Source organism: Dermatophagoides farinae, chromosome 8, assembly GCF_024713945.1.
Source record: "Dermatophagoides farinae isolate YC_2012a chromosome 8, ASM2471394v1, whole genome shotgun sequence".
Classification (NCBI taxonomy): domain Eukaryota; kingdom Metazoa; phylum Arthropoda; class Arachnida; order Sarcoptiformes; family Pyroglyphidae; genus Dermatophagoides; species Dermatophagoides farinae.
In genome coordinates this window covers 2396287-2412182 of record NC_134684.1, presented here as the reverse complement: position 1 = coordinate 2412182, position 15896 = coordinate 2396287, and the positions used below count along the sequence as shown (strand labels likewise).

General features: G+C 28.9%; 5 protein-coding genes and 1 long non-coding RNA gene across 7 annotated transcripts; 2 read left to right on the top strand and 4 right to left on the bottom strand.

Moving 5' to 3' along the window:
• The first annotated feature begins 144 nt into the window (after window positions 1-144).
• On the top strand, window positions 145-1841 carry LOC124495979 (motile sperm domain-containing protein 2). The gene has a single exon (XM_047059433.2). The coding sequence runs from the start codon at window positions 782-784 to the stop codon at window positions 1667-1669; it is 888 nt and encodes a 295-aa protein (XP_046915389.1). The 5' UTR covers window positions 145-781; the 3' UTR covers window positions 1670-1841.
• LOC124495709 (uncharacterized) lies at window positions 1702-7049 on the bottom strand. 2 transcript variants are annotated; one of them, XM_075733171.1, is made up of 8 exons: window positions 6987-7049; window positions 6262-6598; window positions 5439-5804; window positions 4327-4568; window positions 3845-4221; window positions 3518-3763; window positions 3287-3439; window positions 1702-3218 (listed from the first exon to the last, which is right to left on the bottom strand). In XM_075733171.1, the coding sequence occupies exons 2-8, from the start codon at window positions 6532-6534 to the stop codon at window positions 2416-2418; spliced, it is 2460 nt and encodes an 819-aa protein (XP_075589286.1). In that variant the 5' UTR covers window positions 6535-6598; window positions 6987-7049; the 3' UTR covers window positions 1702-2415. The 2 variants fall into 2 exon arrangements, with proteins under 2 accessions (XP_075589286.1, XP_075589287.1); XM_075733172.1 differs by lacking the exon at window positions 6987-7049 and adding an exon at window positions 6725-6835.
• Window positions 6983-8050, bottom strand: LOC124495710 (uncharacterized). The gene is made up of 3 exons (XM_075733448.1): window positions 7920-8050; window positions 7162-7834; window positions 6983-7070 (listed from the first exon to the last, which is right to left on the bottom strand). Exons 1-3 carry the CDS (start codon window positions 8008-8010, stop codon window positions 6983-6985), a joined length of 852 nt encoding a protein of 283 aa, XP_075589563.1. The 5' UTR covers window positions 8011-8050.
• A 2306-nt stretch (window positions 8051-10356) lies between these two features.
• LOC124495489 (BBSome complex member BBS2-like) lies at window positions 10357-14598 on the top strand. The gene is made up of 9 exons (XM_047058880.2): window positions 10357-10756; window positions 10832-10955; window positions 11024-11470; window positions 11538-11732; window positions 11800-12483; window positions 12556-13269; window positions 13355-13875; window positions 13937-14085; window positions 14149-14598. Exons 2-9 carry the CDS (start codon window positions 10833-10835, stop codon window positions 14241-14243), a joined length of 2928 nt encoding a protein of 975 aa, XP_046914836.2. The 5' UTR covers window positions 10357-10756; window position 10832; the 3' UTR covers window positions 14244-14598.
• Window positions 14221-14787, bottom strand: LOC124495490 (neurogenic differentiation factor 6). Its single transcript, XM_047058881.2, has one exon. The coding sequence runs from the start codon at window positions 14785-14787 to the stop codon at window positions 14221-14223; it is 567 nt and encodes a 188-aa protein (XP_046914837.2).
• Window positions 14788-15251: 464 nt separating this feature from the next.
• On the bottom strand, window positions 15252-15747 carry LOC124495491 (uncharacterized). Its single transcript, XR_006959296.2, has 2 exons — window positions 15505-15747; window positions 15252-15430 (listed from the first exon to the last, which is right to left on the bottom strand). It is a non-coding gene; the product is annotated as an uncharacterized LOC124495491 (long non-coding RNA).
• Window positions 15748-15896: the final 149 nt, after the last annotated feature.

Genomic DNA, 15896 nt, shown 5'->3' with positions numbered 1-15896 from the left:
GTATATCGATTGCAATCGTTCTGAAATTTTTTTTTTGCCAAATCATTTTATGGCCAAAAAAAACATATATTGACGATGAAGTTATGATAGAATTTACATATGACAAAAGTTGGTACACACATTCATGTGAGAGATGTTGATTTTCCAAGGTATTCTCATCATCATCATCATCATCCTCATAATTAATGGAAATGTCTATCGATCGATCGATCGAAGAGAGTGAGAGATTTTTTTTTCACACAAATTTCCAATGTAAACTTTTGGTCAAAGTTGTTCAATTTATGTTTTTTTTTTGTTTTTGTTTTCTTGAAAATACGGCATGACATAACTACGCGCTATACGGTGGTTGTGTGCAGATGTGTTTGCTGAAACGAAACAATTTTCATTTTTTTTACTATTCTCGTTCTCTCATTCTCTCACTCTCTCTCTCTCACACTCTTATTTGAATGTACTTTTCAATATCTGATGAAGAAATGAAATGAAACGAAAACGCGAAAATCTGGCCCCAATGACGAACTGATCGTTATTGTTTGAACACATATAGATTTTACGTAAATAATATTTTTTTGTTTATATGTTTGTTGTTTCATTCATGAGCATCTACTTTTTTCATTTGTGTCATTTTTTTTATTCGTCGTTGTCAACGTGGTCAACCGATGAGTATATGACAAACAAAATTAAGATTGTCACGTCTAATCTAAATATCTGGTCATCATTTCAATCGAAATTTTGTTTAAATATCATCAATTAGTTATTTTTTTACAAAAAAAAATCAACAATAATGGACAAAAATCAAAACAACAACGATAATGACGATTCTTCACAGAAAAATTATTCCGATACAATTGTAAATGTTCGTAATAAATTTTTGAATCACTATCGAAATGATCCAAAATTATTTCATGAAAAAGATATCAATATGATCATGATGAATGATTGGTGGACATTGCGTTTCATAAAATGGAATCGTGATAATGAAGATAAAGCTCTTAAACAAATGATCGATGCTTTTAAATGGCGAAAAATTTTTGGTATCAATGATCGTGATGCTAAAGATTTGCCTATTGAATTTGCCAAATCAGCCGCATTGTTTCCATTGGGTACCGATTACAAAGGTCGTAATGTTATCTATATACGTGTCAAAGTATATAGAAGAATTCAAGTATTAAATAATTTTTTTAAACAATTTGTTGCCGGTGTCATCGATTATGTTGATCAAAAAAGTGGTCCAAATGGTTTTGTTTTTATGTTTGATGCAGTCGGAATGAGTTGGTGGAATCTAGATCTGGAATTTCTACAATTTATGATTCAACTAGTACAATCATATTATCCATATGGTTTACGATATACTTTATGTCATAATGTACCAGGTAAATTACGTCCAATGTGGTCGATTGCTAAAGTTTTTCTTGGAAGTACCGAAAGAACTATACGATTTTGTGATGGTCAAGAAATTCTAAAATATATTCCAGCCGAAAATCTACCACGTTATCTTGGTGGTGAATGTGATTTAGATTTCACTGATCTAGAAGTAACAAGACAATGTCCATCGATCAAAGAATTGGGTCCTAAACATGGTTTCACTGAAAAAGAGATGGAAAAATATTATAAAATATTTGAACCAAATCTTGAAGAAGCAGAAAAATTGGCCAAATATGGTGTTCGATAGTGATTTTTTAAAGAAAAAAATTTTTTATTAAAAAATTTAAAAAACAAGTTTTTTTTAATAAATTCAATATTATGACATTATATTATCTATATGGTATTTTGATTGATTATTAATGAAAATTAATCCGATCAATATATATTGTGATTCAGAAACAACAAACAAAGAGAGAGAGAGAGATTGCATGGAGAGAGAGAGAGAGAGAGAGAGAGAGAGAATAATGTTGAATACGAGTGATTCAGTAGTCATGATCTCATCAATAAAATTGAAAAATCTTGACAGCCAATTTTTTTTTCACTGAATAATATTATTACTTATTATTAGAATGGAAATCAAAAGCAGAAAAATTCATTTTGTGTTTCATTAAATTAAAACCGGAGACAAGGTCATGTGTCATCATTGTCATCATCATCATCAGATCATTGTTTTGGCTATGTGTGTGTGTGTGTGTGTGTGTGTGGTCAATATTTTTGGGTCAAGGTAATTTATTTCTTTTGTTTTATTAATATTACTACTTTTTTCACATATAAATACACATTTCACAGCTCTGTCTCTCTCTCTCTCCCACACACATCATACATATAACCTTACGATATATGACATCGATCAATCCGTTTGGATCGATAAAAAACAATGATATAATAAATATAGAAGAAACAAAAAAAAACATTCTTTTTTTTCCATAGACCAAATAAAAACTTTCAATTTTATGTTTGCGATGTTGTCTGTCTGTGTGTGTCATATTAATTTCAACGATTATTATTATTATTATTGCTGTTATTAGTGTTGTAAATATTTTGACAATTTTCCGTTGTGAAATAATATCGTATCGATTTACCATTATTGGCCATTGATGATGATGATGATGATGTTTGTTGACCTATATTCGTTGATGTTGTAATTGTTGTTGGTGATGTATCCACATTCACAGGGATATTATTGTTTGATGTTTGATATTGTTTATGGTAATGATGATGATGATGATTATGGTATTGATAATGAGGATGTCGTGATTCATTTATTGATGTTGATGATGATGTGGTTTCTGTTGTCGCTGTTGTTGTTGTTGGTGTTATCGGTGTTGGACATACATCACCAATACCAGTAGCCGTTATTGATGATGATGATGATGATGATGAAGGTGCTGCCATTACCTGAATAGAATTGGCATGAAAATTCATTGAAAAACAAATTAAACTATCTTGTCTTGTTTGATATTGCTGGGTATAATGATGATTAGGATTATTATTATTCCTATACTGTTGATGTTGCTGTTGTTCAGTCGTACAAGATGTACTGGCATAGCCATCAACTTCTGGATAAATTATATTCGTTTGATATGGATTTTGATGATAATGTTGATGGTGATGATGATGATGATAATGGTTGTTGTCACTGCAGCCATTATTCGAACAAAAACTTGAACCTGTGCCAGATGATGTATTACCATCGCTAAATGTTTCAATAAATTGATCCGAATTTGGTTGTTGTTGTTGTTGTTGTTGTTGGCTAGCTAGATTACTTGCCAATGATGTTGTATGGTGAATCAATTCTAAATAATTAAATAATATGTGATAAGAACAGCTCTGAAAATGTTAATATTCGATTGTTTCTACTAACCCATAGGATCATAACAATGATTTTGTGGCCACGATGGTTTAGAATTCATTGCTGCATTTGCATAAAACCATTTAACACAATGATCAAAATAAATGTCCTTGATTTTATAAATACAAAAATCATCGAATAGTCCACCAAAAGTTATGAATAAATCTATATAATGCATGTATATATAAAAAGAATTAAAATTGTTTCGAAATTCATAAAACAAAAATGTGAAATTAAACAAACCATGACTTGAAGCTTTTATTTTGATCATTTCTTGTATAATCTGCCATTTAACAAATGTCCAAATGATTAGAAAATGGCGAGCAAAATCAGTGTCGAAAAAAGTTGTTGCTGAATGCTCTTCCTGGGTTTGTTGTTGTCGATGTTGAAAATAGATTCTCATCGATCCGTTCCATGTAGTTTCAAACCAATCCAATAATTGAGTACAATCAACCATATTGGCAACCAATAATTTAAATTCAGAAAAATCTAAATCCATTTTTATTCAATCGATTAAAATATTGTATATGAATAAATTTGGCCGAAAAACACACAATCATCTTATCTTACATTTATATAATAATTTATGTAATTTTTCATACACATTTGTTGGATAAATTGTTGTTGTTCCGCTCAAATAATTGATCGTTCCGGTTTTATAATAAATTTCAATAATTTTATCACAAAGATTATTCAAATCGATTCGCATCCAATCTTGATGTAATTGTTTAAGTAGATTTCCTACTACGCTATTATGGCAATTATTGAATAATTGATTCTGTAAAGTATGAAATAGACGACAATGTCTTAATAGACATTTGATCAATACGATAAAATGTCTGGCCAATTCTAATTTAATCTGAATCAATAGAACATTTTCACGTGGTAAAGCAGCCTGTAAAACGGAATCATATGCAGCAGCAAAATGTTCTAATTGACCATAAGCTCTATATGATTATTATACCATTTACAATACAATTCAATATTCAAAAACAATTATTCAATTTTATTTTTTTATCGATTTTCAAAAAAAAAAAAAAAAAATTACTTACATTTGTGAAAGTGGTTGTACAAATGTCATTGAAACAATTTTAATTATTGTTCTATATAGACGAATATCGCATATGGCCAATAGATTGATAAATAAATGGCTATTCATTACAGGTGTAAGATGTGTAGGTATTTGTTGCCAAAAATGATATACAAGTGTATGTACTTCATCAAAATTGGCACGTACAATTGCATCCAATATACGTTGACAATGTGCACGATACATAAGTAAAAATGTCGGTATCTATGAAATATAAGAAATTTTATTCATATTTATCCAATTCATTCATTCATTTATTTATTATTATTAATGATGATAATTATAATATAATTTAACGTAACATGCTGGTACAAAAACAAAGCATCCAACAAATCATCACACAATTGACTGAATCAAACATTTTCTTTATTAGATAAAAATTATAGATACGAAAACGTTGTTTCCATTGATACCAATATGAATTATGACCATTATGAAATTTCTTTTTAAAATCAAAATTTTTTCTCCGTTTACATTTATCATTATTCATTTCATAATGAATTAATGATTTTAATTCAGATTTAGTAAATGAATTTGATTTACGAAATGCAACATTAATACCAGTTAATCGTGATAATATTTCACATTCACATTGTTCATCGATGGCTAATAAATTTTGTAAATCAACATCATTTATTTGTTCATTTGAATGTTGTTGTCTTTGCTGTTGCTGTTGTTGTTGTTGTTGTTTTACCGGAAACTCAAATATACTTGACCCATTATCATGATCGAGAAATGCAATTGTCTTTCTAAATTCACATGAATTTACTATTGTCATCATTTTATCCAATGTTTTTTCATCCATTGTATCTATACGAAAATTCTTTGAAATACCAACAAACTTATCTATTTTAAATTGTTCATCGAAAATTTGTCGAAACAATTCTATATCCTCATTATTGTCGACTTCAGCACAAGTAGTATCATCATCATCATTATTGACAATCATTATGGTATGCAAACATTCAGAAATGATTTGTTATGCAAGTTTTATGTATGTTGAAAAACATTTCAAGATTCTAGAACTCGATGAAAGAAAGAAAAAAAATCCAACAAACATATATATACACTTACCAAATTGTTGTGATAATTATGGCATAATTGTAATTCTTCATTTGTAGGAAATGGTGGTAATACGGGCATCAAATTAGCCGTATTAGTTGAATGATAATAATAATTGTTATTATTATTATTCGATTGAAGATTATTTGGTTGACTATTCGGTTGACCATTTTCTGGTTCTTCTTCAATTATTTCTTCTTCTTCAATAACCGATGATGACGATGATGATGATGATGACGACGATGACGAGGAGGGGGAAGAAGTAGAGTATTGAAATTGACCATTATGGTGTTGATGATTAATCGTATCATCATTTAACAATCGAACGGATTGTGGACGAATTTTATTTTCTTTATTATAGTTGACATTTAAATCAATCTGTGAATATTTGGAAGGGAAAACAGAAACCATTACCAGTATAATTAATATGTAAAAAAACAAAAATTTCTAGACAAAAAAAAAAAACAAAATAAAACATAAGAAACGAGCAAACAATTTTCTTCTTTTTTTTTCATTCATAATGCTTAGCCACAAACAACAACAAAATGAAGAATCCGCAAACCGTAAAAGAATTTTTGTTTTTTAATAATTCTATGATTGTGTGTGTGTTTGTGGAATGTGTGTGAGTTCAACACACTTAACAATTCAGATTCATTTATTCGGCGATGAATTTTTGTTTTTGTTTTTCTCTATATCAAGCAAAAGTTTTTGGGTCGCGTGGCCACAAAAATTTTTTCCCTCTTCACTTTTTTTTCATTATTTATAATAGCATTGTATCTATCAATTCGAGCGGTAATAACGATTGATTAAAAAAATATATCCAAAGAATTCTCACCATTTTAGCGTTTGATTGTTGTTGATGTTGTTGTTGTTGATGTTGATTCGAACCAATAATGATGTTGGATTGATGATGGTTTTCTGAATTGGTGATCAAAATCGATGATGATGATGATGATGATGTAGGATTCATTGTTTGAGATTGATTACCATCAGATGTGTTAAAATATTGATTTTGATGTTGTTGTTGTTGTTGTTGTGATCTTGTCATCAATGTTGATGTTGATGATATATTATCCATATATGATGTACGTGATGATATTCTTTTCATTATCGATTTATTATTATTATTATTATTACCATTACCATTATTATATTTTCGACCATTTTCAGAACTTTTTACGTATAAAAAATTAAAAAATAAATATCAAAAGGGTTAAATGTGAGACAAACAAAAAAAAAACACTAATTTTTGATCAAATAACACAATATGCACGTGTTCACACACACACACAACTCACAAATACTTTAATCCGATTATAACTACCAATGAAATGCAATAATCGGATCAGAATCGGTAAATTGAGTTATTAAATTAGTCAATTAAATTTATTTATTATTGCTTGGACACACACACACACACATAGATATATTATAATCTTATTTTGATTAGATTTTTTTTTGTCATTTCATTCCATTCTTCATACTATTTTTTTGTTTTTAATCTGATTATTATTATGATTAGTAATGGCAATTAGTCACATGAAAAAAAACATAGATTACCATTGTAATTGTACAGATTTTTTCGAATATGATAGTTGATAATATGGTGAATTTTCTTTGATAGCGATTCCATAGTAATGATATCTGTAATATATATATATATTCCATACGTGTATTTAGGAATTTATTTATAATGGATTTTGAAACAAAACAAAACAAAACAATAAAAACAAACCTGGACTGTCCTCTGGTGCCCAATCTTCTAGTGGTCAATTGTGGAAATTGTTGTCGAATTATTTTACCAAAACTGGCTGCATTTACCGGTTGAACACGATTGATTTGACAGAAATCAATATAATGTAAATATAAAACTGATCTAGGTATACAAACACCTTCGGCTAATTCGTAATTATTTTCAAGCCACATTAATGTTGCTGGAGTTGAATGTGGCCGTAAGGTAATCGGTTTTTGTACATTATTACCATTACATGGTAGAATGTTTTTAACTGTTTCAATTTTTTTCAAAATTTCTTTACCATTTGTCACTGAATGTTGCTTGGGCACTTCGTCGGTAGCCGAACTATAATTACTTTCAAGAGTAATCAAATGTTTTTGATTTTGTTCTTGGGTATTTTGAAACGATGTTGCTGGATCAAATGAAGACGATTCATTAGTAAAATTTCTTACATCACTATCTGAAACAGATGGATAGTGATTGTATTCTGGTTTAATATTACTTGATCCATGTTGATCATGATTATGATTAGGTTGATGTTGATATTGATGATGATGATATGAACTACCATTCTCATCAAGCATTAGATATGATGATGGCCAATTATCGACCAATGATTGCTGATTATTGGCCTGTGAATTTTGTTCAAAATGATTTTCCAAATGTGGATAATCTAGATTAGAAAATGAAATTGTTAAAATTACAGATTAATTTTTGTGAAAATTAATTATAATTTTTCACATCATTCGATGAATTACTTGATGTCGACGATGAAGACGATGATGATGATGATGATGATGATGATTGTTTAAAATTATCATCCATATTCGTTTCTTCTTGATCAGACATATTTATTGATTTTTTTCAAATATTTTATCCGATATGATCATCACCATTTACTAAATGATGATGATTTGCATCAAATGATAACAACAAAAAATTGTCACTATCATCCATGATTGGCAAGCTCGATTATATTTTTTGTATTATATTCACATTATTCTCACTATCTAATCCAATCCAATGATATACGGCCCAATCTGTTTGAAAATGAACCAATCAAGAATGTTCATACTATATATATTCTAAATGGGCGGCCATCCTATGGCGGGTAATTCAAAGCTATCCATGACAAAAAAAAATGGGAGGATCTTATCTATGTGTGTGTGTTCAAATGGTACGGTTACGGTTACGGTTACTGATACGGGTACCAGTACAATACAATCGGTATTCGAATAGGAAAATAAACTTTAAAAAAAATACCCGAGCAATCGTATAAACATAACAAATCGAATCGATAAAATTTAATATTGATCAATAGAAAGAATCAATTGTTTCAAATTAAAATCTGATTTATCTAATTTCGATTCTTATGATTGATCTATGTATGAGATGGTATTCTTTTCTTCTTTTCTCTTTTTTTTTGTTTTCAAATTCTTTTAGAATAATCAAAGATTCCATTCAATGGTATGCAAATAATATCATTCAATTCTTTTATTATTTTTAATATCAATCAAAAAAAAAACGAAAAAAAAACGGAAACAACTCTTTACAACATGCATTACTTGCTCAATTCTGTGTGTGTGTGTATGTTGTGTTGCTTGTCTTTTATTTTTCTAGGTACAAACATTAGATTTGAGATGGAAAAAAAAAATTTTTTGGTTGCCATCGAGTCATGCATGTGTGTGTGTATGTGTGTTAATACAATTCCTGATAAATGAATACAATTCTCCTAATTGAATTGAAATCTTGCATAGAGACAAGAAGAAGAAGAAGTGAAAGAAGAGAAAAAATTTGAAATTTACTTCAATGAATGCAAAAGAATTTCTATTATATAAAATAATATAAAAGAAAAATTCCACACTGGACACTTGCACGATGGAGATGAAATTTTAGAATAAACGGGTTATTATTATTATTTCTGGTCAATTTCTGGTGATTGTGTGCACAAGTGCATGTTATTATTTTTTTTTGTATTTATTGGATGGATGCTAGCCAACCAAATTGAACAAAGAGAAATATGAATAAAGAATTCAACGACCATCATATATTGCAAAATATACTCATCATAGTCAGAGGAAAATTTGAAACTCTTTTCATCCATCCATTATTATTATATTTTTGGTGATGATTCTATGTACAAATGAAAATGAAAATGAAATGCTTCAATATAATGTGTTTGATGGTAGTAGTTTTTATTTTTTTTTGGTTTTTAATTATAATTTCAAAAGATATCCGATATTCTCCATACAATGATGAAATTGATGGACAAATTTAACTTTTGTTCATCTGTGATATTTTAGATAGTTCTAACGTTTTGTTTCGTTTTCATAATTTTGATTACACATACCATATATCTGTATATGTTACGGTACAATATATTGTCATTGTTGTTGTTGTTGAAAGTTTATTATTCAAACAAAATGAGATTTATTTGTCTCTTCATTTCAATTGTAATAATGGCAATACAATGAATACAATACAATACAAGTATTTAAATATTACACAGAGCACGAATCGGTAATTTTTTTTTTGGTACAGAAACAATTTGAGTACTGGCAAACAACAATAATACACGACCTTTGACATTGTAATTGTGATTGAATATTTATACGAAACACGATCGAATGAATGAATGAATGAATGTTGGAAGATGATGATGATGATCCATTGTGAATATAAAGCATATATATAAGCTACGCGTGTTTTTTTTTTTTTTTTTGTAATACGGTAGCTGTTTGCCAAAAGCGTGTACATGCCTTGCCACGTGTAGGATATGGAGAGGATTTCATCATCATCATCATCATGGTCTTTGATGATTACAATAATGACAATCTGATTATCACATTATCGGTAATAAATTCTTCGCTCTCTTTTTTTTTTGATTGATTGATAAACGATTTATATATTCAATATATATATATCACGCGTATAGACATTGTCTATTGGAAAAAAAAATAAATATATTGACACGTGTAATATATTTGCCACTTGAACAAATAACATACATTTTAATTAAAAAAAAAAAAATTCGAACCAGATCACTCCCATTTTATTTTTATTGTTTATTGAGGTTGAAAAATTTATTTCACAATTTGATTTTTTTTTGAAAAAAAACATCGATGCCAAATATATTGGCCAAAGCTGGAAATTTTTGAAAACAAATGGTAAACAGTCATGTTCATGAACCTAATTGTTTCACATTTATTTTTATTGTCTGATCAATTTTTATTTTTATTTAGAAAATTTCAATTGAAAATGATGATTTTTCTTTTTTTCTTTCTTTCTTTCTTTCTCTGTTTCCGAGGGTTCATCATATCAATAATAAATTGTCCGTATTGTCGATTATGAATTGAATTGTTCAAAATGAATACACAATGACAATCTGTATATATATATATAACGTATATATTGTATTAATTCAAAAAAAAAAAAAAATGAAATGAAATGAATTGTTACCAATGGAAACCAATGTTTGGGTATCCAAAACACAAAACAACAACAACAACAACAATAAAAGTTCATTTCATTTGATTCCATATTGTTGTTTTGTTTAATAATAATGATAATTTTTCTTTTGAAAAATTTAATAAATGTAAATATGATTATATCAATGAATAATAACTATATTGATAATAATAATAATTTTGATCATAATTTCGATCATCAGAATGCCTATGTTAAATTGTGAATTTATTATCAATCTAAGTGAACCAATTAAACCGGATAAAGTTAATATTGGTTATTTTGATGGTATACATCCAAGTATTGTTGCTGTAACTAGATCAGATAAAGTATTTTTTCCATATCTTAATTATTATTAGCCATGATTAAATTGAATCAATGCATTCATTTTTTACAGATATTTGTCCATAATCCACATAATCGTTCATTAAACGATCCATACGATACACAACAACAACAATCAAAACTGAATCGTGATCATCCAACTAATGATGGAAGTCGATTGGCTCAACACACTTCTTCCACTATCGCTTCTGATCTTAATTTTCTTAACATTAATCAGACAATTACTTGTATTGCTGCTGGTTCGATTTCGTCGTTATCGTTGAAAGATACGGTAAACGATACGGATTTAGCTTCTCATACTAGCAGTTCTGTCATAGTGAATACATCGAATAAAAAAACATCGATTAATAGTGCTGGTAGTGGTCGTAAAATTTCTCTAAGGACAAAAAATCTACAAAAACAAGACAACAATAAGAATAATGATATTCTTATTGTCGGAACAAAAACATCAATCCATGCATATGATATTTTACATAACACGGATCTTTACTATAAGGAAGTTGGTTTAATTTCCATTTTATTTATTCAGAATATTGGTGGAAATAATATTCTATTTGATTTATTAGATACCTGATGGAGCCAATACATTGGTGATTGGTGAATTTGGACAAATATTAAATGGATCAAAATTAGCATTGATCGGCGGTAATTGTGCTATCCATGGATTTGATCGTGAAGGACATGATACATATTGGATGGTTACCGGTGATAATATAACGGCAATGGCATTGGTTGATATTGATAGTGATCAACAAAATGAAGTAAGAAATAAAAATTTTTTTAATTTAATCAAAAACAGTGTTGCCATCTGATGGATATTTTTCATAGCTTGTAGTAGGATCTCAAGATTGTGAAATTCAAGTATTCAAAAAAGATGCTATTATTTGTGAGATGAGCGAAACTGATTGTGTTACGCATTTATGTCCACTTGGACCAACATTATTTGCTTATGCTTTAGCCAACGGTACTGTTGGTGTCTATCAGAATAAGGAAAGAGTTTGGCGAATTAAATCAAAAAATCAAGCCATGACATTGTTTGGTGCTGATATCAATAATAATGGCCAAATGGAACTACTCACTGGTTGGTCAAATGGAAAATTAGACATTCGAATCGCTATGACTGGAGAGGTTTTATATCGTGAAAATTATAAATGTTCAGTAGCTGGTATTATGATTGCCGATTATAATATGGATGGAAAAGATGAATTAATTGTATGTACCGTTTCTGGTGATGTTTATGGTTATCGAATGGAAAATCAAGAAGAAAGACATCAACAGGTTAATTTTAATATCGAACAAGATACAATAAGAGATTTGATGAAAAGAAAACAAACATTAATGCAAGAACTTCGTAATTATGAAGAGAATGCCCGTATACAAAATTTAGCCGATCCATTAGTGATGAATAAAGGAAAAGTTTTAACAGAAAAAGGTGATCATTTTGGCGCCATACCGGCCAGCACAAAATTACGATCATCATTAATTCTTCAATCATGTGATGATTCTCTTCCAGTTAGTAGTATCTGTTATGAATAAAATAAAATATTGATAAAATTCTAAAATTTTCTGATATCTTTTTTTTAGGATTTTATTGAATTACGTTTGGAAACAACTAATAATACTCGTATACGAGCGGCAATAATATTTGCGGAAGGAATATTTAAACATGAATCGATTGTCATTTATCCACCCGAATCAGAAGTTAGCAATATGATTGGTGTGCCTTTGAGGCCCCCAAAAGATGTACCAGTCGATATGCATGTAAAGGCATTGGTTGGTTTTCGTTCGAGTACTCATTATCATGTATTCGAACTTTCAAGACGATTACCACGATTCTCAATGTATAGTTTCATTCGTATAATCTACATCGGTCATGATGAAACTGATCAATTGAAATTGACCATGCCAAGCAACAACAACATAACGGTAGACGATAATCGTTCCAAAATAAAACAACGAAACGACAAAATTCCAAAAGATTCAAAACCTTTTTGGCGAAAAAATTTTAGTGATAATTTACAAATCAAAGGCTTAGATGATGAAAGTCCATTGTTTGAAGATGATGATAATCTTAAAAAATATTACGATCAAATTGACGATATCGAAAATCACCATTATATGATGAATGAAGACGCCAACTTTGATAGTATGGCCATTAATGCAGGATACAATGAAAGTGTTGATGTGATGTCAATGAATCAAAATACGTTTCAACAATCCCCAATCGCAGCCAATATTGAAGTTCGACAACCTTCAAGCTATGTGGCTATTCGTATAAATGAACAAATAGAAAATCTAGTATGTCCGTTGTCGTCAATGAGATAATAATTAATTTTATCGATGTATCTTTTTTTTGTTCTTTGCTATTATATACCAATTTTAGGTTGAATGGATCACAGCCAATTTCCTGCTTGATTTACAATCAGAAAATAATGAAGAAGAACGACGTTTCGAGTTTATTTCACTACGCGATCAAAGTGGTTTGATTATTGAATTAACTAGAATCAGTTCGCAGAATAAATCACAATCGAAAGATTGGAATAATGGACAAAAAATTGATGAAACTTATGGCGAAGAATATTATCATTCAGATATAATGGATCCATCAACGGAAACATCTGATTCACCAGATTTATTATTTAAATCATTGATAACTATTTATTCGGAATCAATTGAGGTGGCCGGAAATTGCATACAATCATTGGGTGATCATTTTAAAATCATTAATCTTCCTTGTTATCGGGCCAGTTTTCTGGATGAAATAAATAAACTTAGACAATTAGTAGACCGTGTTGAAGAGATTCAAAACGTACGACAACATTTAGTAGTGGAAGTGGCTGACAATGCCAATATGATTCGTTCAGCCGTTGTACAGGCAGAAGATGCAAGACTAACAGAACAATAGTAAGTTTTAAATAGATCAAATGAAATGAATTTTATTTTCATGTTTTTAATACTTTTACAGTCATCAAATGAAACAAATCTACAATGATTTAGGAATGATGAATAAAGATATAATGCGTGAATACCAGATTCGTTGCCAGAATCATCAAGATTTAGTCGATAGCCTCAAACAGATTAATATCATTATACAAAGAGCATCAAATCTTCGAAGTAAGATATTTGAAAATTTGATGATTTATTTTTAATATAATTATTTTAATTTCTTTTTCATAGTTGGATCTTATAAAACGGCATTCATCAATTCTTGCCGTGAATCTATTAAACAGAAAAATTTCTCACAATTATTCAAGATAATAAATGAGGATTAGAATTCATCATGCAATTAAATGATGATGGTATTGACGATGATGATGATGATGATGATTGAATAGAATTTTCATTACCCATTGACCAAACATATTCATTCGATTTTAGTGAACAACAACCATAGTTGGCGAAAATTTGCTGTACTCTTGATGATGGTTGACTCAACATACGAACACTGGAAACATTCATCTGTATGGACAAATGATTTAAACTTTGTTGACCTAAACCATATGCCAATATTTGTCCCATCATTAGATTATCAATTGATGATGATGATGATTGACCATCATTTTGTGACTGATTATGACAATGTAGTATTTCAGTTAATAGAATTAAATAATTTCTTGCCAAACGTAATGTTTCAATTTTGGATAATTTTTGTATTTTTTGATTGCAAACATTTTGATTCAATTGAAGATGTTTCAATGGTATACATGCACGAAGCTGATCCAATGCATGATTTAAGCCATGCATACGATTACGTTCACGAGCATTAGCTTTACATCGTTTAGGATTTGTACTATTGGATGTTTTTGTTTTACTCATTTTTTTTCCACTCAAATGAATGATACACTTTCAAATGAATTTTTATTGGAATATAAATAACAAATTCTTGATCCATAATAAATCAAACTACATTGCAAATTGATTCTTTAGTTTCATAACTATGGCAATCGTGATAAGCCCAAATAATCGATTATTGGATCATTTTTTTTTTTGGAATGAATAAATATTGACAAATGCAAACGAGATTTTGCATAGAACTTTTGCATACTAGATCCTTGTTTAATGGGATCCAGATGAATATGGATCACATATCAACATCAAAACAACAAAAATAAAATAAAATAAAATCATCATTTATGGTTGTAATAAATAAAATGTAACAAAAAAAAAAAAAAATGAAATCCATTTATTTTCTGGAAAGCGAAAAAAAAAAATTTTCTTTAAAACAAAATGATGACAATATAACAATATATGCAATATATCCATTGATTATCTGGGCTTACCAACAACAATTTCGGGTGATTACAACCACCCCCAAAATGATCTTCTCTCATGGCCATGCAATATTTTTTTTGCATATTTTTTTTCGTATGAAAATTTCCCCAAAACATACACATTTTAGGACTTACTCGTTGTAAAAAATCCATCCATCATCATTCGATTTTGATTGTCCAATTTTTTTCTATCGAAAAAAATTAAAAAAATTTCAACAACAAAAAAAAACAACAAATGAACACAAAATAGTGTGAAATTTACCCCTTTTTTTTATTTATACATAGATTCGGGTTTTTTTTATGAAACTAAATGGCAAAAAAAAAAAATAAAAAATTTCCGCTGTAGTAATTATACCAATATATATTGATGATTGATAATCAATGATAATGGTGGATGACGTCATTGGTTTTAAACGTAACGATTATTACGAAAAAATGACGTAATTTGATCAACAAAATAAATGATTGATTGATATTGAACATATAGAAACAATCATCCCATATGACTTCCCATAGTTGTTAGTATGTAGTGAGAGAAAAAAAATTATCATCATCATCATTATTATTGACGTTTGAATCTATCGATTTTTTTTGTCTTTCTTTTCTTGTCTTTTTTTTTTTTTGACCATCCTTCTATTTGTCTTTACAAAATTT